Source organism: Leopardus geoffroyi, chromosome X (assembly GCF_018350155.1).
Source record: "Leopardus geoffroyi isolate Oge1 chromosome X, O.geoffroyi_Oge1_pat1.0, whole genome shotgun sequence".
NCBI lineage: Eukaryota > Metazoa > Chordata > Mammalia > Carnivora > Felidae > Leopardus > Leopardus geoffroyi.
The window spans coordinates 20,299,402-20,319,934 of record NC_059343.1 but is presented as its reverse complement, the minus strand read 5'-3'; the positions used below and the strand labels follow the sequence as shown (position 1 = coordinate 20,319,934).

At 40.3% G+C, this 20,533-nt stretch overlaps 1 protein-coding gene across 5 annotated transcripts in view; it reads right to left on the bottom strand.

Moving 5' to 3' along the window:
* Positions 1-20,533, bottom strand: part of ZFX (zinc finger protein X-linked) — a 55,034-nt gene that overhangs the window by 15,049 nt on the left and 19,452 nt on the right. For 4 of the 5 annotated variants that reach the window (XM_045472958.1, XM_045472961.1, XM_045472957.1 and 1 more), the window contains exons 2-3: positions 16,390-16,478; positions 12,688-13,257 (exon numbers count right to left, since the gene is read on the bottom strand). In XM_045472958.1, coding sequence (XP_045328914.1) covers positions 12,688-13,257; positions 16,390-16,450 — 631 coding nt within the window. In that variant the 5' untranslated portion in view covers positions 16,451-16,478. Of the gene's footprint in view, positions 1-12,687; positions 13,258-14,845; positions 14,901-16,389; positions 16,479-20,533 lie in introns of those variants that run through there. The other variant, XM_045472960.1, reaches the window with a different exon arrangement.

Genomic DNA, 20,533 nt, shown 5'->3' with positions numbered 1-20,533 from the left:
GCAGATCGGGCCTTTTAAGAAGAGCTGCAGTCAGTATTGCTGTGGAAGAAAGAAGGAATTTGGTTCTCTGAATCAAAAGCCTGTTCTAACTTACTCTGACAAGTCCAACAGTCTTACTACTTAATCACTTCAATTGTTAAACCTCTAAACCCAAAATCCAATCAAAAGAAAAAATTACAGAATAAAAGCTTGATACTATTCAACGAGTCCTAAGACTGCCTGTGTGGGCGGGTAGCTACTTAATTGGTAAAGATATCACAGATGGGCAGTTCCTCTTAAAAGGATACTTGAGCTCATAAGCAACTGTTAGGTCCCAGACACTGTGGTGAGTGGTGTCCCTCTCTTTTATCATGAGATCAATCACAACAGCCTGATGACAGGTGTTTTGTCCACCTTACGGACGGGAAACCAGAGCCCCTAAAAAACTAAGTAACTTGCAGGAAGCATTCTGCTGAGTAAGCAAATGTTCTTGTAGGTAAATACACTTAGAAGTTCACTTTTGGACCTCCCTTTCTTAGCTTCCTCCTCAGGAACCCTTTCCGGGGTTAAAATCCCATCTTATTTTTGTTACATAGCCTATAAAAGATTTCAGAGAATTAGTTATAATCTGATCTCCTTTTTAATTCTTGAAACTTTCCTGGACAGGTTCAAAGGTTTAATGAAATTAGCCTTAATCTGTAGAAAGGGAATTAAAGGATCAGAGCCATTCAAGCGCCCGTCTTAAGTCACAGTGATCTCTAGCATGGTGTTGGAGATAGAACTAATGGAAAATATTTGCCAAAGTGCACTACTAAAATGGCACTAACTAAACCTAGTTAACCAAGAACTGGCTTCTTAATTCCATAAATTCAGGGGGAAAAGAAAGGAATGACTATTACAATCCCACCCTGTGCCTGCCTTTGCCCAGGAATTCCCTGATGAGACAACAGGAAGGTCTTAAGTAAAGCCAGTCCTGAGTGAGTCCTGCCAGCCTGGTTGATGCCACCAACGGGAGAGACTCTGTGTGGACGACAATGACCAGAGTTACTGACAGGCAGGCTCCATGCTGGGTGCCTGGTACATGGGATCTCTGATCAGCCCACAGGTCAGGTAGTAGGACTGCCATCTTACAAATAAAAAAAACCAAGGCCAAAGAGAAGTCCGTAATTTGCTCAAATTCCTACAGCTAGCGAGCAGCAGCAGGGCTGGCGTCCGTATGGAAGGATGGCTGGCTCTAAGCTGCAGGCACTGATTCCACTGCTTCTGAAGCACTGAAGAGCTTCTCGAAGAGCCTCAAACGAAAGGCACGTTCTCTCTCTCCCTCTCTCCGCCTCTCTCTCTTCCCTTCCCAACCCCCATCATCCCACAAAGTAACCACAGATCTGTTCAAAGGGCAAGCTATTGGACAATTTTGTCTAGGCTGCAAGCAGATAAACAATAAAAAGGAGTCAGGAGGCCAATCTGAAGCTCCAATTGCTTCTAAGGCTTTCAAGATACAGACTTTTCACCCAATGTGATTTTTGGTGGGGAGAGGGGAAGACAATATATTTGCCTTACTTGAGGGCTTTACAACTGATACAAATCTAACTGACATCCAGACTGAACAATGAACTGAAAACTCTCTAATTCCTTAATCTTGGTGATTTCTAAGTTTCAGAGTACCCACAGTAAAGACTATAGTTTTAGATGGATTAATAGCAATCTTTTTTTAATTTTATCAAAACAAGCTTAAAGCTTATTCAATATGTCTTTTTTTTTTAAGAAACATTTTTTTTTAATTTTTTTTTTTAACGTTTATTTATTTTTGAGACAGAGAGAGACAGAGCATGAATGGGGGAGGGTCAGAGAGAGGGAGACACAGAATCTGAAACAGGCTCCAGGCTCTGAGCTGTCAGCACAGAGCCCGACGCGGGGCTCGAACTCACGGACCGTGAGATCACGACCTGAGCCGAAGTCGGCCGCTTAACCGACTGAGCCACCCAGGCACCCCTCAATATGTCTTCTTTAAATAAAACTTTTCTCACATTTCAGAAACATTCCCAGGAGGGTATGTATTTTTAAAATTCTAAAATTTTATTCTGTGGCTTACCAAATGGTTTGAGAAACAAAAAAATGACAGAGTGCATATATAAAAATAATGGTAAGATACATAAACATCCAACCATCAGCCCACAGAACAAAGGAATAAACGACTATTTTACCGTCTCCTATGCTAATAGCCCTGAGAATCAGTAAATAAACCATAGATTGCACTAATTCTCAGAGTTTGTGCCTTACGGAAGTTTGGATTTATTTCTTCATTCATCCCCGTAATTACTTTTTACTGGAAGTCTACCACGACCAAAAGTTGTACTTAAGTAGGAGCTAACATCAGACCAACTGGTCAAAACACCTAAACTAGGAGGCCAGGGGCACCAAGGGGACATCGATATGTAGCAGCTGGACAGATCTCCAACATGTCCACACATGCTCCTCCTCTGGTAATTGTTTTGCAATCTGCCTAGCTGCACAAGCCAGAAACCAGAGAGGGAGCTTCGAACACTCCCTCTTCCTCAGGCCTAAATTTAATCCAAATTCTACTCCCTAAATATGTCATGAACCAGTTTCTGCCAAAATCTACTGAGAGAACCTTATTTCAAAGTATTGTCACTGGTTTCTTACCTGAACTACTATAATCTCCCGTGGTGCAGTTTTTGTTTCTGATTTTACTCCTGTCTGCTTGCTCTCAACAATGCCAAGAGGATGATCTTTCTAAACAATCCACCTAACCACGTTGTTATTAATCTGCTTACAACCTTTTAACAGCTCCCCACATCAAAAAGGTAAAGTAGGCTTCTTAGTGCATTCAAAGGCCTTTATTTTGGGCCCTGCCTATTTTGCCAATCTTATTTCTCACCATTTCCTACACTCTCTTTGCCAAAGTTGTCATTTGCACTCCAAAGAGTCTCTGAACACTCCAAGATCTTTCACATCTCCTTGCCTTTAAATATGCCCTCCTCCCTCCTCTGTGACATCCCTCCCTCCTTGGTCACCCGTTCATCCTTCAAACTGAGTTCACCTCAAATTATTTTTTAAAGATGTGATCATGACATTGTTTCATTTGCTTAAAAAACCCTTGTCTTTCACATACATATACTGAAATACCTATGAATGGAATGGCGTGTGGAATTTGCTTCAGAACAAGATGGGAGGGAAGGAAATGCATAGGATTGGAGATGAAATATGTTGACTTATGTCTTCAACCAAGCTTTCACAGAACTTTGGTTATACACCATTATTATGGTTTATTATTATAAATAATGCTTTCATAGGGATGCCTGGGTGGCTCAGTCGGTTGAGCGGCTGACTTCAGCTCAGGTCATGATCTCGTGGTTCATGGGTTCGAGCCCCACGTCAGGCTCTGTGCTGACAGCTCAGGGCCTGGAGCCTGCTTCGAATTCTGTGTCTTCCTCTCTCTCTGCCACCACCCGCCCCCCCCGCCCCTGCCCCTAGCACTCTAACATGAATAAACGTTTAAAAAAATAAACAATGCTTTCATAGCATGTAGCTCACTCATCTACCAAAAATTCCCCCACTATCTTCTTCCCTTAGTGCTTCCAAAATATTTTGTACCTTCAGTTGTGCATCTTTTCACAATCAACAGTAATGATCTGTTTCTGTTTGTCTTCCCTCCAGGACTGGACTCTAAATAGCCAGAGGCTTTCACTGCTTATCTCTAACAGCTACCAAGGTTCCTAGCTTATCGTGGCTGGTCAATAAATGTTTTTGAATGAATGAAGGCACGAGGAAAGTAAACATGGACAAAAGTAAAAATAATAGCTTATGTATTATGTATGATTCCTTTTCCTCATTTAAACAAAGTTGAAAGAAAAATAACATTTAGGTAGAAAACCAATGGAAGAGGGTTTGGAGGCTGTCTGCATGGTTTCTGCCATGAGTTAACTAAGAAACTGAGCCCCCTTGGGGCTCCTGAGTGGCTCAGTTGGTTGAGCGTCCAACTTCAGCTCAGGTCATGATCTCGCGGTTTGTGGGTTCGAGCCTCACGTTGGGCTCTGTGCTGACGGCTCAGAGCCTGGAGCTTGCTTCAGATTCTGTGTCTCCCTCCCTCCCTGCCCCTGTCCCCCACTCACACTCTGTCTCTCTCTCCTTCAAAAATAAATAAACATTTAAAAACAATTTTTAATATAAAAAAAAGAAACTGAGCCTCCTAAATTATTGCTGAAATTGGGTATTCAATAATAAATTTTAACAATCACTGAATTCTGTTTGCCTCTTCCATCCACCAGTAAGCACTATTTAAGCCAAACGCTACTGCTCTGTAGTAATAGCTTTATATACAGACATATATAAATACACACACATACAAACATGAAGGAAGGCAGTATGAGAGTGAAGGGCAGATAGACACTTTGAATAAAACACACTTGATTTCAAATCCTCCACCTAATGCCAGCTGGATGTGTAACTTTGGTCAAGTTACTGGAACTGTTCCTATTACCCAATCTGTAAAAAACAGTGATAACACCAACATTACAAGGCTGTGTAAAGAAAATAATATATACTAAGTACTGACACACAAATACTACCTATTGAAGGTTTACTATCACCTATTTTTATTGTTACCAACTTGTTAACAAATCTCCAACTAAATAATCTCTCTTGAACTAAAAAAGCTTAAATTAAAAAATATTTTTTTAAGTTGTCCAAATTGGCTTCATAACAATCAAACCACAAATACAGTCATAAATATTTTCCCCCTGAAAAGTGAGCTTTATTAACAACAAACCTCACCAAATGAACTTAATTCCATCTTGTGACAGAAATGCAAATTGACTCCAGGGTCATTAGAAAATAGGTGTGATGGGCTTGAAAGCATTTTGCACATATTAGCACCTGAGCTCTTTCCTTGCAATACTAATCCAAATGCACATCATTACACATATGCCACCAGACCAAAAGAGTTTAATAAGCATTAGTTAAGAACTAACCAATCTAATGACGTATTAACATTCAGCGTTTATACAAGCAGTTGCATATTGTAGAAAATAGTATTCTGAATACAACTTTATCTTAGTGAAAACATCTTTGGCCTTGAGAACATAAAAACAACTAAACTGGAGAGAACACAGCTTTATATATTACTACTCCACACTCATTGTCATAAAATACTTTTATTAAAGTTATGGTCTGCATAAGGTAAAATTTCCAATTTTATAATCAACATGTTAAAAACGATGACATACTTTCATGTAACCAAACTAGTTTAAAGGGTTCTAGGCTTAAATTATTTGCTCGAGTTTTCTTAGTTTAGCTATTTTTAAACTGCTTAAAATAACTGAAAGCATGCATTTTATTAAAATGTATACGAGAAAAGAAGCATCATATAGGTTTACGTTAGAAAATAAACTCTCCGGCCAACCGTCCGGTTTTTGGCAGGAAGGATCCCATGCTCCAGAGGCGTATTAGTTGTTTCCTTTGAAGTTACTATAAAAGACAGACAGACCCAAGTACCCTTGTTTTCCAAAGGAACACATAATGTCGCCATCACTTATTAATTTTGTTACACCTTTTATGACCGAATTAAGCATTTCTGCCTGAGCTTTAAAATTTAGACTTTAATATTTAGGGTAGTAAATTGTGCAAATTCACTACCCACTCTGACAACATGGAACTAACATAAGGGTAAACATACAGATCAGGGAAACAGAGTTAAGAGTCCAAAAATTAATCCCTCACATTTACAATTATTTTTCAATAAGAGGGCCGGAAACATTCCATGGGGAAAGAACGGTCTTTTCAGCAAATGGTGCTGGGACAACTGAATATCCATATGCCAAAGAATGAAGTTAGCTCCTTATCTACCTCACACCATCAACCAAAATAAACTCAAAATGGACCTAAGGCCTAAAGATAAGAACCAAAGCTATAAAACTTTCTTAAAAGGAGACACAGGTGTAAATCTTCATAACCTTGGATTAGGCAACAGTTTCTTAAATATGACACCAAAAGCTTAAGCAACAAATAATATATATAATCAGACTTCATCAAAATTTAAGACTTTTGTTCATCCAAGGACACTATCGAGAAAGTGGAAGCTATTGGCAGAATGGGAGAAAACATTTGTAAATGACAGATCTTACAAGAGATTTGTATCTAGAATATATAAGAATTCTTTCAACTCAATAGTAAAAAGGCAACTCAATTTAAAAATGGGCAAGGCATCAGGGCACCTGGGTGGCTCCGTTAAGTGTCTGACTTCGGCTCAGGTCATGATCTCACGGTTCCTGAGTTCGGGCTCCGCGTCAGGCTCTGTGCTGACAGCTCGGGGCCTGGAGCCTGCTTCAGATTCTGTGTCTCCATCTCTCTGCCCCTCCCTGGCTCATGCTCTCTCTCTCTCAAAAATAAATAAACATTAAAAAACATTTTTTTTTAAATGGGCAAGGTAGACATTTCTCCAAAGAACACGTACAAATGGCTAATAAGACCATGAAAAACCGCTCGACATCATTAGCCATCAGGGAAATGTAAATCAAAACTACAACAGGATACTGCTTCACATCCACAATGATGGCTATGATTTTTAAAAAAAAAAAAAAAGACACTATTAACAAGTGCTACAAAGGGTATGGAGACACTGGAACCCTCATACACTGCTGGTGGAAAAAAAAAGTGCAGCCACTTTGGAAAACAGTCTGGCAGTTCCCTAAAAGGTTAAACATAAGAGTTACCATATGATCCAGGAATTCCACTCATACACACACACACACACACACACACACACACACACACACCCAAGAGAAATGAAAACATATGTCCACAAAAGTTTGCATGCAAATGTTAATATTACAGATAAAACAGCAGAAAAAGTAGAAACTTACAAATGGACTAAAACTTACACCCAGACAATGGAGTATTCTTCAGTTATAAGAAGGAATGAAGCACTGACACGTGCCACAACATGAACGTTGGAAACATTATGCTAAGTGAAAGAAACCAGTCTCAAAGACGATGCATTATAGGATTCCATTTACATGAAATATCCATAATATGCAAAGCTATCCAGGCAGAAAGGAGATGAGGGGTTGCATAGATTTGGGAGAGACAGGGAGAAAGGGTTGGTGGGAATGATAGCTAAAGGGTATGGAGTTTCTCCTTGGGTAACAAAAATTTTTTTAAATTAGATGATGGCTGCACAAGTTAGTGAATACACTAACAACCACTGAAGTGCACTTTAAATGGGTGAAACTGTATGACATGTGTTACATGATGTTATATGTGTTAAAGCTGTTACCAAAGTTTATTTTAACACATATGTTGAATCCAGGATTAGAAAAGAATACCTAGCTCCTGGTCATCTTCTACCTAACTGTTCTAATTAAAAGACATGGGATATGTCAACAAGACCTAAAGAATGACTTCTTGTTGATCACGTTAATGTAAGAGGCACCCAGAGAATATTTTGCTTCCTGCAGCTGTTGTAAGACAGTGCCTGACTCATGATCACCAGATCTTCTCCAACTTTCCCTATTGTACAAACTGATGTTTAACAAAATAGCATCTTGACTATGCAGCTGCAAAGTGAAACTCTGGGAGGCTGAAGACCACTGCAAAGAAATAAGGGATGTCTGGCAGCTGTCTTGGATTAAAGGAGAACTGAAAACCAATTTGGTTAACAAGTCGATGACTCAACATTCCATCTCTCAGAGACCCAGAAAACTCAGTACCACTATATCTAACCTAACCAGAACCAAGTAAGAACCACTAGCTTTCAGGAGGGAAGAAATATTATTAACACCTTAGATATGGCATGGTACCCACAGACCTTCAGCTATAGTCTTTATATATTCAACAAATATTTATTTCATACCTATCTGCGTTGGGTTTAATGGAGAAGATACATAAATGGCCAAGATGCAGTGGATAGTTATTGTACTCAGGAAACAGATCATAAAATTTAAAAGCCATCTTAACATCTAGACTGCAAAGACGAGATAAAGAGGTCATCCTGGCCTCAAAGGCAGCTCTACTGTGACAAAGCACATTTATGTCTATATACGCTATTATGACAATGTAAATAATGAGAATTGCTACTTCATCATCATTTTATTTTTTATTTATTTGTTTTATTTATTTTGAGACAGAGAACGAGCACACAAGCAGGGGAGGGGCAGAGAGAGAGACAGAGAGAGAGAGAGAGAGAGAGAGAGAGAATCCCAAGCAGGCCCCACACTGTCATTGCAGAGCCTGACGCGAGGCTCAATTCCACGAACAATGAGATCATGACTTTAGCTGAAATCAACAGACGCTTAACCGACTGAGCCACCCAGGTGTCCCCATCATCATTTTAAATGAGACCTTCAGAGCCAAGAAATCTGCCAAGATGGAAACTAAAGACTTTATAAAGCTGTTTATTAAGCTCTTAGATCCAATGACTTACTGGAATTTTTGAAGAGTATTTAGTTTCTGGTCATGTTCTCTGACCCATAAAGTGATGAATAAATATCACAGCAATTCATAGATACTACCATCTCTCACCATGTTATGAAAAGCATTAAAGTGGACTGCTAAAAATGGCATCTGTGCATTCTCTATCATGGAGAAAATCAGGCCATAGTTCCTCTATACGCTTACCACAAAGCTCTTGTCAATCGTAAACTTCTGAAATCAATTTAGGTTTTAAGAGAAAATGCAGCACTGGGAGGCAGAAACAAGAGAAATGCTAATTAATTCTAAAGCATCCAATTGGTTTGATTCTGAAGCCAATAGTAAATTACATTTTTAACACGACCACACTTTGAAGGGAAAAGAGACGATGGTGTGGAAGGGAGGAAAAATGAGTCAAGAAGTGCCTGCGTAATAGAGAAGACAAAAGACACAAGCAAAAACAAAAACAAAGATGTCACCATCTCTAAATCCAATTTAAAAGCAATCAAACCATTTCATTATAGTAAAATAAGGAGATTAGGTAACGTGTGTGTGTGTGTGTTCTTTGTACTCTTTGAGCTTGGATGTGACATTCTATTTTAAAAGGAAAACAATAAATTATCACTATGTTCTTAAAATACATATTTATATACATATATAAAATATACAAAAATACACAACAATAGCAGTTTGTGTCCATCCTTAAGAAACCCAGGGCCTAAAAGAAAGAGAACTGTAAGGTTTTTAATGAAAATTTTACAAGTCTGGACTCCGTAATACAATGTAAGAATCTAGTATACTATGTCAATCATTACTAAAGCAACTCCTGTTTTTTTGTTTGGTTTGGTGTTATGACATTCTTGGAGGGATGAACTTCCTAGAAGAGCAATGAAGGCAAGAGACAGTGACAGAATGCAGCTAAAGGTCATACCATCGCTATGCATTTCACTCCTGAGAAAACGAGTTTAAGTTCAAAGAGAAGTCAAGGAGAAAACCAAGAGGGCTTTTCTCCTGAATCTTTCATCTGGTCCTCTTCCCCTCGTCAAGCACGATGAACCCAACTCCTTACTTTCTCCAGCCTTGCCTCCGGGTTGCCTGGTCTTGCAGAAGAAAATCTGGCAGTGATATTTAAAAATGGCATTTTCATCCTAAATGCTGCATCTTACATACAAACTTCAGACTCCCAACCTCAGCGGGCCCCTCAAGGCAGCGAGGCAATCTATCCTTTGAGTTCTTAAACTTCCCGCCCTGGTCCCTCCCTGGAAGACTAAGGTTTTTCAACCCTTCGTCTCTCTTCTTCAGCTTTCCACCCAACCTCTGCAGGTCCTTCCGTATCAGCAGGTAAATTTGCTACACAAAGAAAATAGCTCCCAACATTCGTTTTTTTTAAACATGCTATTTATTTAAAGGTTTTATTTTTAAGTAATGTCTACACCCAACGTGGGGCTTGAACTCACAACCCGAAGATCAAGAGTAGCAAGCTCCACCAACTGAGCCAGTCAGGTGCTCTGCTCCCAACATTCTAAAGCTTCTTTTACTGCCTCTGTCTCAGAGAAGGGGCCTCACCGAACAGCCCTCCACTGCTGCCCTGGACCTCATTCCCTTCCCCTTCTCTGGAACTGCTCCATCTGGTAGCCCTTCCCTTATCTTGAGTCTCTCTGTCCAACGGTTTGTGTCCTGCACCTGTAAGCCTATAAATATATGCTCAACACACTTTCACCATCCAGCCAAACATCAAAAGCTGTACTCCTGCCTCTTTTGTCCGTTCACCGACCAAAATGGCCATTTATAGAAACTGCTTCACCTACTTCACTTCCACCAACTTCTCAATCCATTACAGCTCATCTCTTCCATCTCCACACCACTGGCCCATGCTTTATTGAAACTACTGTAATTAAGATACCAATGAATCTCCAAACTTCTCAATGAAACAGCTCCTCTCTCTCTTCTCAGCGACTGACACTTCCAGGAATTCTTTTCATCTTTAACAGTGTTAAAAACACTCTCTAAAGATTTTCCTCCTCCTTCTCTTCCCAAAACCTCCGGATTTTCATGGCCTCTTCTCTATCTACTTCTTAAATACCCAAAGGATCCATATTCGACACTCTTACTCTACAAGCACTCTCTGAGGAGGGCGCCTGGGTGGCTGAGTCAGTTGGATGTCTGACTCTGGATTTTGGTTCTGGTCATGATCTCGCAGTTTGTGGGATCGAGCCCCCCATCGGGCTGTGCACTGACAGTGCAGGGCTGCTTGGAATTCTCTCCCTCCTCTATCTCTGCCCCTCCCCTGCACATGTGCACACGCACTCTCTCTCAAAATAAACGTTTAAAAAAAAAAAAAAAAAAAAAGCACTCTGTGAGGAACCACCACCCATTTCCACATATATCTATATGCCGTTATCCCAAATATCTTCCTGTAGCCACAAACTCTCTCAAAAGCACCAAGTTCATATCATCAACTGCCTAGGAGAAACATCCACCAGATTGTCCCCAGCAAGCAACTCAAACTTCTAACAGGTCCTAAATCATGATCTTCCCACCAAATCTCCTCCTGCTTTCAGGTAATAGTATGACCAGGTACCCAATTCCCCAAGGTAGAAACCTTAGGGTCGTCCATGAATTCTCTTCCTCCCTCAGATCCCCACCCCTATTTCGTCACCAAACTTCTCTCGTTTCATTTACTTCCTAAACTCTCTTGAATCCAGTTCCCTCTTTCTGTCTCCATTCCTACGAAGGTACTTAGGATCTTCTTATCTCATAAACGAACCATTTCAACTACTCTCTACCGCTAGTCTCTCCCTCACCATATTCTTATTCTGTATAACTACCAAAATTATCTTGCTGAAATAAATTCAAACTTCAAACAGGCCACCATATTTTTCCCTGTCAGACTGGCAAAAACTAAAACAGAAAATAATACCCTGTGCTGGTCATTTGTTTAGGGAAATGGACATTCTCATAAACTTGGTGGGGGAGTTATTATTAGGCAAACTATTGAGATACTATCACCAGACTTATAAATGTGTATACCCTTTGATCTCGCAATTCTATTTCTAGAAATTTGTTCTATCAAATTAACCAGAAAGTACACAAAGATATGTCTCCCTCTCACTCATGCCCTTCTTCACCTGGTAAAACTAGAGCTCATCCACGAGTTCAAAGGTCAGCAATTCCCTCTTGTGTCCACAGCAACTTAGTCACACCTCTGCATCACAGTGTAACCTATCTTTCTCTCCTGTAGTAAACTGTAAGCTAAGAACAATGGTTTTAGGTGTTTCTTTATCACCTATCCATATCTGCACTACTTACAACCACGTCTAACACACGGTAAGGGGCCCCAATGCACATGTGTTGAATGAAGGCATTTTCTTCCTCTTCACACAAAGAAGTCGGATTTCCAAAATCTGGAACTTTTAAAAGGTATGTCCTAAAATGCTGGTGGACTCCAATATATGCTTACATTAAATTCCTGTATTATAACAGGTATTCAAGCAAAGCAAATAGTCTTGTGAATTTATATAAGCAAACAGTCTGTGAGTCTTTTTTTGTTTGAAGTTTAGTTCCTAAAGGCATGAGTATCCCCATACTGGGCCAGAACTGTGGTCTGTCCAACTGAGGATTTTCTCTCTGAAAATGGTACCAAGAAATATGTTGTAAGACATAACTATCCTTCCCGACGTTAGGTTAAAAATGTACAACTGTGTTCTAAAATACCTGCCTTTTCGTCAATAACCTACCATGAGTCCATCATACTTGAAATCATGTTTTGGAATCATTTAATGTTTCGATACTACACCAGAGCTCTCTTCCATGCTATCTGTTATATAAATAGCATTTTACATGTAAGTAGAGTAAGTACATAAGTAGCACTCTACATCCATATACAAGAATGTAAGGAGTTTGGTTACGCATGTTTTTCCAAGTTGAACTCCTTTTAAAAAGTTTCAAGAGGATTCCTAATCCTAAGAGAGGCTTCTAACAGCCCAATCCCATCCTTCATGATTTCAGAAAGTTCAGTTCTACTCCTTTTCGTCCTTGTCTTTCTAGACTGAAGAAATCTCATCTTTCTATTGTGTCCTTACAGAGAAACGACTCTTTACTCTGCACTATTTCACTTCTCTTCATTTAGAGTTATGTTACAGGATCTAAACTGAAACAACAATGTAGTTAGGTCTATGAGATTTACTTCAATTTTATAGAAGTCAAGAGAATTTCACCCCTGATGTAAATTAGGAAAGACAGCCTTCAAAATACCTTTGACAATCACTGTACCCCAAGACTTACAGGAAATCATAAGGTAGTCCTCACAGTTGCTTTTGTCATCATCTTGCTGGTCCACAGGGATCCCATTGGCATCTATGACTGCTTCAGAGCCACAATCTGCTACCAGTACTTCTTCTGAAACGACATCCGTTGTCAGAGGATCGGTGACAATTTCTGCTTCTACTACACTGTCATGAACGACATGTTCCACATGTCCAACATCAGACACATGTATGGATTCACTCGTCAAGACATGTTCTGGCATAGACATTGAGGCTGAAGTAATGTCGGAAGCCAAAACATCATCTGGGACCGTGCAATGTGCTAAAGAAACTTCTTCGGTTACATCTGAGTCCAGCACTTGCTCTGGAATGATGACCGTTTCAGAAACATCTGCTTCTTCCATGATATCGGGGCAGTGAACATCTTCTATAACAACATCCTCAATAACATCTTGGATAACAACAGAGTCTGGGTCATCAGGAACAAAGTTATGCACAGTTATGTCTGAATCCACAACATCTGAAACAAAAACAGTCTCTTGTACTTCCACAACAATTTGATCACCATCCATGTGTGTAGCATCAGCTCCTTAAAAAAAAAAAAAATTAAAACCACAAATTTCAGGTAGGTGTGCAAGTCTACCTCAAATAATGTAAATGTTATTCGATTTCTAGCAGTAAAACAGACTAGTTCCGCAGTTTTCTCAAACATTAATGTAGATTAAAGAAGAGGGAATCTATTTTTGAATCATATCAGAACAGAAATTTTTAATACATGAACTTTTATTCTCATCCCAAATCAAGTTAAGATAAGGAAATACAGAAAAACTAAGCAACCGAGCCAGTCACACACAAAAAAAATTCATGAAAGTCAAATTCTAGGCTCACTAAAGTTAAGCTCATATACACAGGTACTTAAGGGAAGATTATAAAAGTAAGTGATGTAACTTCTGGTGGCAAATACACCATTTTCCTTGATTATATGAGTTTTTCATTTCTTTTTCCTTCTTGCTCTCTTTCTCCTCAATATTTTTTCTTCTTTCCATCTCTCACAAGTATTTTTTAATCCATTTTTCCCCTTTCTCCCCCTCTGTTCTGGAATAATATCTCACCAATAACCTCTATTTATGACTATGGAAATTTAGAAATTATCCTCTGAATCTAGGATATAAAAGGAGTGGGGCATAAATGAAAAAGACGGCTAGAAGGCCACAGTGAAGAAGAAAAGACAACTGGTTAAGGAATCTCTGTGGACAGATGAAATGCACACAAGTGCAGGTGCTCTGGAGTGATGGAGGCCAAGGTCGACTGGAGTGGTGCCTGCCCCCACTTCACCAGGGTATTCCAGCTCTATCCAGCCTCCTCCTGTCCCCCCCCCCCCATACCCTAACTCCCCAGGCAGCTCCTCAGAATATAAGAAACCTTACTCTGCAGTTAAGGAATGAAGGTAGAAGGTTGAATCAATTGAAGCCCAGTGAGGTTAAATGACTTCACCAAGATCACACCGTTTGCACAGATTATGGTGCTCAATAAATATTACTCTGAATGAATGCCACAAATGGGAATCGAAAACAGATATCCTTGCCAGAAACTAACATAAGATAAAAGAAAACAAATCCAGTATCTTGGATCCTAGTGTAGGGAAAAGCAAAGTTTTATCAAAGTCTTACCTAAAACACCATTCTGTCGACTAGTGCTTCTGGATGGGACTCAGACCAGGCTGAGTCCAAGCAGCTGTCTAACTCAATGACTGTGTGTCACTGGCCAGACCCTCAAAGACACATGGCTTTGTTCAACCAACACAAATGACCGGCCAGGGCCAAAAATACCATTAAAAATGTAAGAAATCTTAAAGCCAGTTAATATCCATTTTAATCACATCTAAAAATAATAAAACAAATATGTCTGCTTTAATTTCTATAGCACTTCTACAAAATGTTCCATACTCATTTGTTTCCCATATTTTCAATATTAGCACCAGCAACAGATCACTGTAACCTCCATGTTGCAGACATGAGGATGAAAGCATTTAGTGGCAAGAAGACTGGTTACAAAATCTAAATCAGAGAACAGAGTTTGGACACTGATTTGTTTTGTGACCTTGGGCAAGTCATTTAACCTCTGACTTTTGGTTTCCTCATCAATAAAATGAGGACAGTAGTATCTGGCATGCATACCTCACAGGACTGTTGTGATGATCAAATGGGAATGTATGGGAAGTGTTCTGAAAAACTGTAATGAGAGGTTTCATTATTATTAGGACATGAAAACGGAGGCCCTGACTGATTAAGTGACTTGCTCAAAGGTAAACAAACACCCTAAGTGTTACCAACCAGGGCTAAAATGGAACAGCCCTTCAATCCACCACTTAGCCCATGACCCAGGCTTGTCTGTGGCAAGATTAAGCCAGTAGAGAGTGTACATTTTTCTCCAAAGAGCCTAGTCTCTCTTTAAAGCACATTAATTATACTTCATGTTCTAATGAAGAATTATACCTCTACATTGATCATTATCAAAGTGAAGTTACCAAATGTGAACTCAAAGACTATCCCAGGTTGTTAAGAGAAATACATATACACCTGCTGGATTTAGAGACTTAAGAAAAGTTAAAGATTTAAAATCATTAATATTTAATTTCCTGATAAAGTTAATCACTATTTCTTTAACATACTGCAATACGATCATTTCAAGTCCAATGGAAAACCGGTCAACGTTTTATTTATAAGGGTAGCTAGCTAGTGTGATATAAAACCATTTTACATTGTAAAACCTAGCAAAATCACTTTACAATGTTATATAGTTGGAATCATGGGTAATCTGAAACTGTGAATACATTTTTTTATAGTATTAGAACTTCATGAATTTATTATTCCTTACAGTTTGGAGCGTGAGGTAAGACTGTCTTCCTGAAGCAAAGGGCTCCTTTTGTCCCCTTTTGAGAGACAGGGTTGTAAAAGTAGGAAAGGGTCACAATGCGCAGGGCCTGAGGTTTATACGTTACCTGCTGGGTCATGAACGGAAAATGGAGAAATGACACAATCCACATGTTATCTTATGATGAGTGTTTTAACTGGTGGGCTAGACAAAAGAGACTAAGGGTAAGGAAAATAAAAGTTACTGCAAACTAAGAATGAGATGATGGAGCCTGTCCATGTGGCAGAAAGTAGAAAGAAGAGATGTAAGCAAGGGAGAAATAATAGGACTCAGTGCTGGGAATGGGCAAGAGATTAACTGAAGAGGACACTGACGTTTTGAGACCGCTGCTGTCAAAGACAAGAATAGGAGTGTTGGGGGGCGCCTGGGTGGCGCAGTCGGTTAAGCGTCCGACTTCAGCCAGGTCACGATCTCGCGGTCCGGGAGTTCGAGCCCCGCGTCAGGCTCTGGGCTGATGGCTCAGAGCCTGGAGCCTGTTTCCGATTCTGTGTCTCCCTCTCTGCCCCTACCCCGTTCATGCTCTGTCTCTCTCTGTCCCAAAAATGAATAAATGTTGAAAAAAAAAAAAAAAATTTTTAAAAAAAAAAAGAATAGGAGTGTTGGTTATGAGGGAACCAGGTTTTTAACGAGGGGAATAAGAATGTGCTCCCCTTAACCAACGGAGGCCAAAAAGATACAAGACAAAAAGATACGTAAGTGTGAATATCAACGTAAGAGTCTAGCAATCCGTCCACTTGATAGCCAACTCTGAATGTGGTAGTTGGAAGCGGAACAACACGAGTTATACCTGTTGCATCAAAAAACGAGTTTGGCTCTTGTGGTTGTAATTCAAGTCCATCTTCATCCATGGCCTTTGATTCTCATCAGTCACAGCTCCTAAAGCAGAAAAAAAGGAAACCAAGCATGACTTTTTTTGTATCATGTATTAAAAATTTCACTGTGATTTATTTCTGAAGCACTCGAAATTATGTGAGAGATGAACATCTATCAAAAATGTCTCTCTCTAAAACAAAAGGGAACTAACTTAACTGCTGTCCAGTGACATATGGGCATCTGTAGGACAAGGCAAGGCAGATGAACAAGTCGGCCGCGCCTAGTTTTTTTAACTGAGATACTCCTTACATACATCAAGTATATAAATCCTGATGAATTCTTACACATGCATAAACCTGTATCAACACTACACAACCCAGACCAAGATCTGGAACATTTCCAGTACCCCAACACTCTCGTCTCCTCTCAGTCCATATATACACCCCATATTCCCACAAGGGTAAAGAGGTTTATTAAAGTTCAACCAAAACACACTCTACAGCTTACTGGGGGGAAATTTCTGCACGATTTTCATACTGCTTCTCTATATTTAATGTAGTCTATCTTTCAACCAGTACATTAAACCACCGTAAATATCCAAAACGCGTAACTATAGTAATAAACAGCCTTTGGGAATTCTGCCTAACTTACATTGACCTCTCTCTTTTTTTTAAGTTTATTTATTGACTTTGCGAGACACAGAGAGAGAGACAGCATGAGTGGAGGGAGGGAAAGAGAAAGAGGGAGAGAAAGAATCCCAAGCAGCTCCACGCTATTAGCGCAGAGCCCCACTCGGGGCTTGATCTCACGAACCTCGAGATCATGACCTAAGCAGAAATCAGGACTCGGTGGCTTAACCAACTGAGCCACCCAGGCGCCCCCTACACTGACCTCCCTTAACTGACCATCCAATCTAGGTAAGTAAATTTCCACAGTGTATTTATACTCTCCTGGCCAGAGTTGACTGGCACTAGCTACAAAATGGTAAAAATAAGTTCATCTTTGAGCACCATAAAATCAAAGTCCTATCCCTGAGAATCTGAAACCATGAGCAAGGGTCAATCAGTCTTCTCCCCACTGCCATCACCCACCCTTGCTGTAACACAGGAGCTTGAGAAAGGCCATTTCCAACTACTGCTTAGACTAGTGAGATCACATTTACAAATAAAAAATGAATAGAATCCAGTGAATGCCCTGAGAAACAAAGTAGAAGGACCAAGGAGGGGAAGTTTACCAAAAGCTTTTTAGCTCCTGGTTCTAGACTTTTCCGAAGTACAGCTACAGGACCTTGTCTGCCTGGGGTTTTTGCAAGACATCCCAGTAACCTTAATGTTCCCTTTTCTACTTAAGCCCAAACCTACAACAATAAAAAACTTAACCAATTAAAGAATACGCTATCTAGCACTAATCGCTAATCAGGGATTGTGGTTTACTCATGTTCTAAGTATTACAGAAACCTCCTCCCCCACTGATTTCCTTATCTCTCTACTTTCTCTTTCTAATCTGCCTAAATGGTACTATTAGACATCTTTCTTTTACCTTTATCATTTTTCACTGATGATGTAAGTGGTGAAAGCTTCTTACTAAAATTTCAAATAACAGAAACAAGAGCCCTTTTTCTTTTTTTTATTTAAGTGTATTTATTTTAGTAATCTCTACACCCAACGTGGGGCTCAAACTCATGACCCCAAGATCAAGAGTCGCATGCTCTTCCAACGGAGCCAGCCAGATGCTCCAAGAGTCATTTTTCTAAAGCATCAGCTAGATGACGTCATTCCTTGGTTCAAAAATGTTTAATGGCTCCCTGCTGCTTCCAAATAAAGTTCACACTCTTGCCATCTTCTAAATTCCATACCTAAACAATCTTTCCCTCATTCTGTCCCCTACCTTCCCTTCAAGTACCTCGCATGCATGCGCGCGCGCGCGCGCACACACACACACACACACACACACACTTCAGCCAAACAAAAATGTCCAGTGTCCTCATAAGACCCCAACTCTACACTGAGCTCAGGGTTTCTTCTACCTAGAACACCTTTCCCCCAAATCCTTTCCCCCACAAAAAAAGAAAAAGCTGAGAGGCACCTGGGTGGGTTAAGCGTCCAGCTTCAGCTCAGGTCATGATGGCATGGTTGGTGGGTTCGAGCCCCGCATCTGGCTCCACGCTGACAGCTCAGAGCCTGGAGCCTGCCATGGATTCTGGGTCTCCCCCTCTCTCTGCCCCTCCCTCACTCGCACTCAGTCTTTCTCTGCCTCTTGAAACTAAACATTAAAAAAAGTTTTGTTTTTTTTTTTAAAGAAAAAGCTGAAAATAATCTTTCCCTCCTCTGAATTTCTCCGGCACTTTTACCATTTTTCTCTGATTTTACCTGTTTGCCATAAATAACTATTTACTTATATAGATCTTATTTTCAGACGCTAAACTTACATATAAATATTTCTTCTTTATATACCCATTAGAAACTCAAATAACATTAATGTAATAATTAATTTTCAACATATCAACTCTGAGAACCTTTCTATTCATTTTCAAGGAAGGACATGTTTCATGTTATTTATTCAAAATGCTTCAAATTAAAAAGAGCAACAGGGGCGCCTAGGTGGCTCAGTTGGTCAAGCATCCGACTTCGGCTCAGGTCACGATCTCACAGTTCGTGGGTTCGGGCCCTGTGTCCGGCTCTGTGCTGATAGCTCAGAGCCCGGAGCCTGCTTCAGATTCTGTGTCCCCCTCTCTCTCTACTCCTCCACTGCTCAGTCTCTCTCTCAAAAATAAGCAAACATTAAAAACAAATTTCTTGAAAACAACAAAACAATTTTCAACTCTGAAAAATGGAAACTTGTACATGCTTTGAAAAAGTTGTCAACTGCTCTCTCCCCATTAAAATCACCCCGGCCATAATGCTTTCTCTTCTTCCCAATTTAATAATGTAATTACCAAATGATAAACTGTAAATTAATCTTCTAAACATAACGCTATACTACTACTCGAAATTAATCCAATTAAGAGGGCAATAAACAGCATTTGTTAAGGTATTAAGGGCCCTCCTACCAATTTCCCTACATACACCCAACCCCATCAGCTCTAAGGATTCTCAAGCTGCACACGAACTCCTGTGCCGGGCATTCATCCTCCTGGGCTTTTCTCTCAGAGTCTGACAGATAATCAATCCCCCAGGTTCTGAAGTTCTCTCCTTCCTCAGTGTTTTTTCCACCTTCCCGGCCACTGGCTACTCTGCCTTCTGGCTCCTCACCGCAGCCTTGCCCAGCCCTCTGCCTTCCACTTTTATGCCACCGTCTCAACTACCATGTACACAGAGGTGAGTCCTCAAGTCCACATACTAAGGGCAGCACCTAACACTCCCACCAGACCCTCTGCGGACTATTTTCACCAGGATAGGACCCTGCTTTCTCCTGACATGACCGCTATGGCCTTTTCCTTCCTCCCTGCTTAAATTCAGTCAGGTTGTCAGACCTTCATTTCTTCTCCACAACCTCTCAGGAATCTGTGCCTGTCTTTTTATTCCCACTGTCACCACTCACTCTCAGCTTCCTATTTCCCGATTCCGCCCCCCCCCCCCAGGGGATGAAAGCCCTGCTTTGTATCAGGGCACTCCCTTGCTCAGAAAGCTTCGCACTTCCCCCATATGAAAGGTGCTCTAAAATACTAACCCTAGCTACCACAACAGACTTATGCGCTATTTATTCCCATCATTTTATATCATATCCGTTTCTCTTTAAGTTTACTTATGTTGAGAGAGAGAGAGAGAGAGAGAGAGAAAACGCACCCTTCCCCCACCAAAAGAGCTGGGGAGGGGCAGAGGGAGGAAGAGAGAATCTCAAGCAAGCTCCACACACTGTCAGAAGGGAGCCTGATGTGGTTCTCGAACCCACAAACCCGAGCTGAAGTCAAGAGCGAGAAGATCAACCAACTGAACCACCCAGGCGCCCCTCCATTTATTTTCTAACAGATACTCTGGCCCAAATGGAGGGTAATCCACTCACCTTATTTTGACTTAGGTGAGCAGTAATTGTTAAAACAGTTTTGACTGCTTCATTTTCCTTCTATTTTGTCATTACAAAAACTCCAATGAGGAAAAAACGTGTTTTTACTTCTAAGC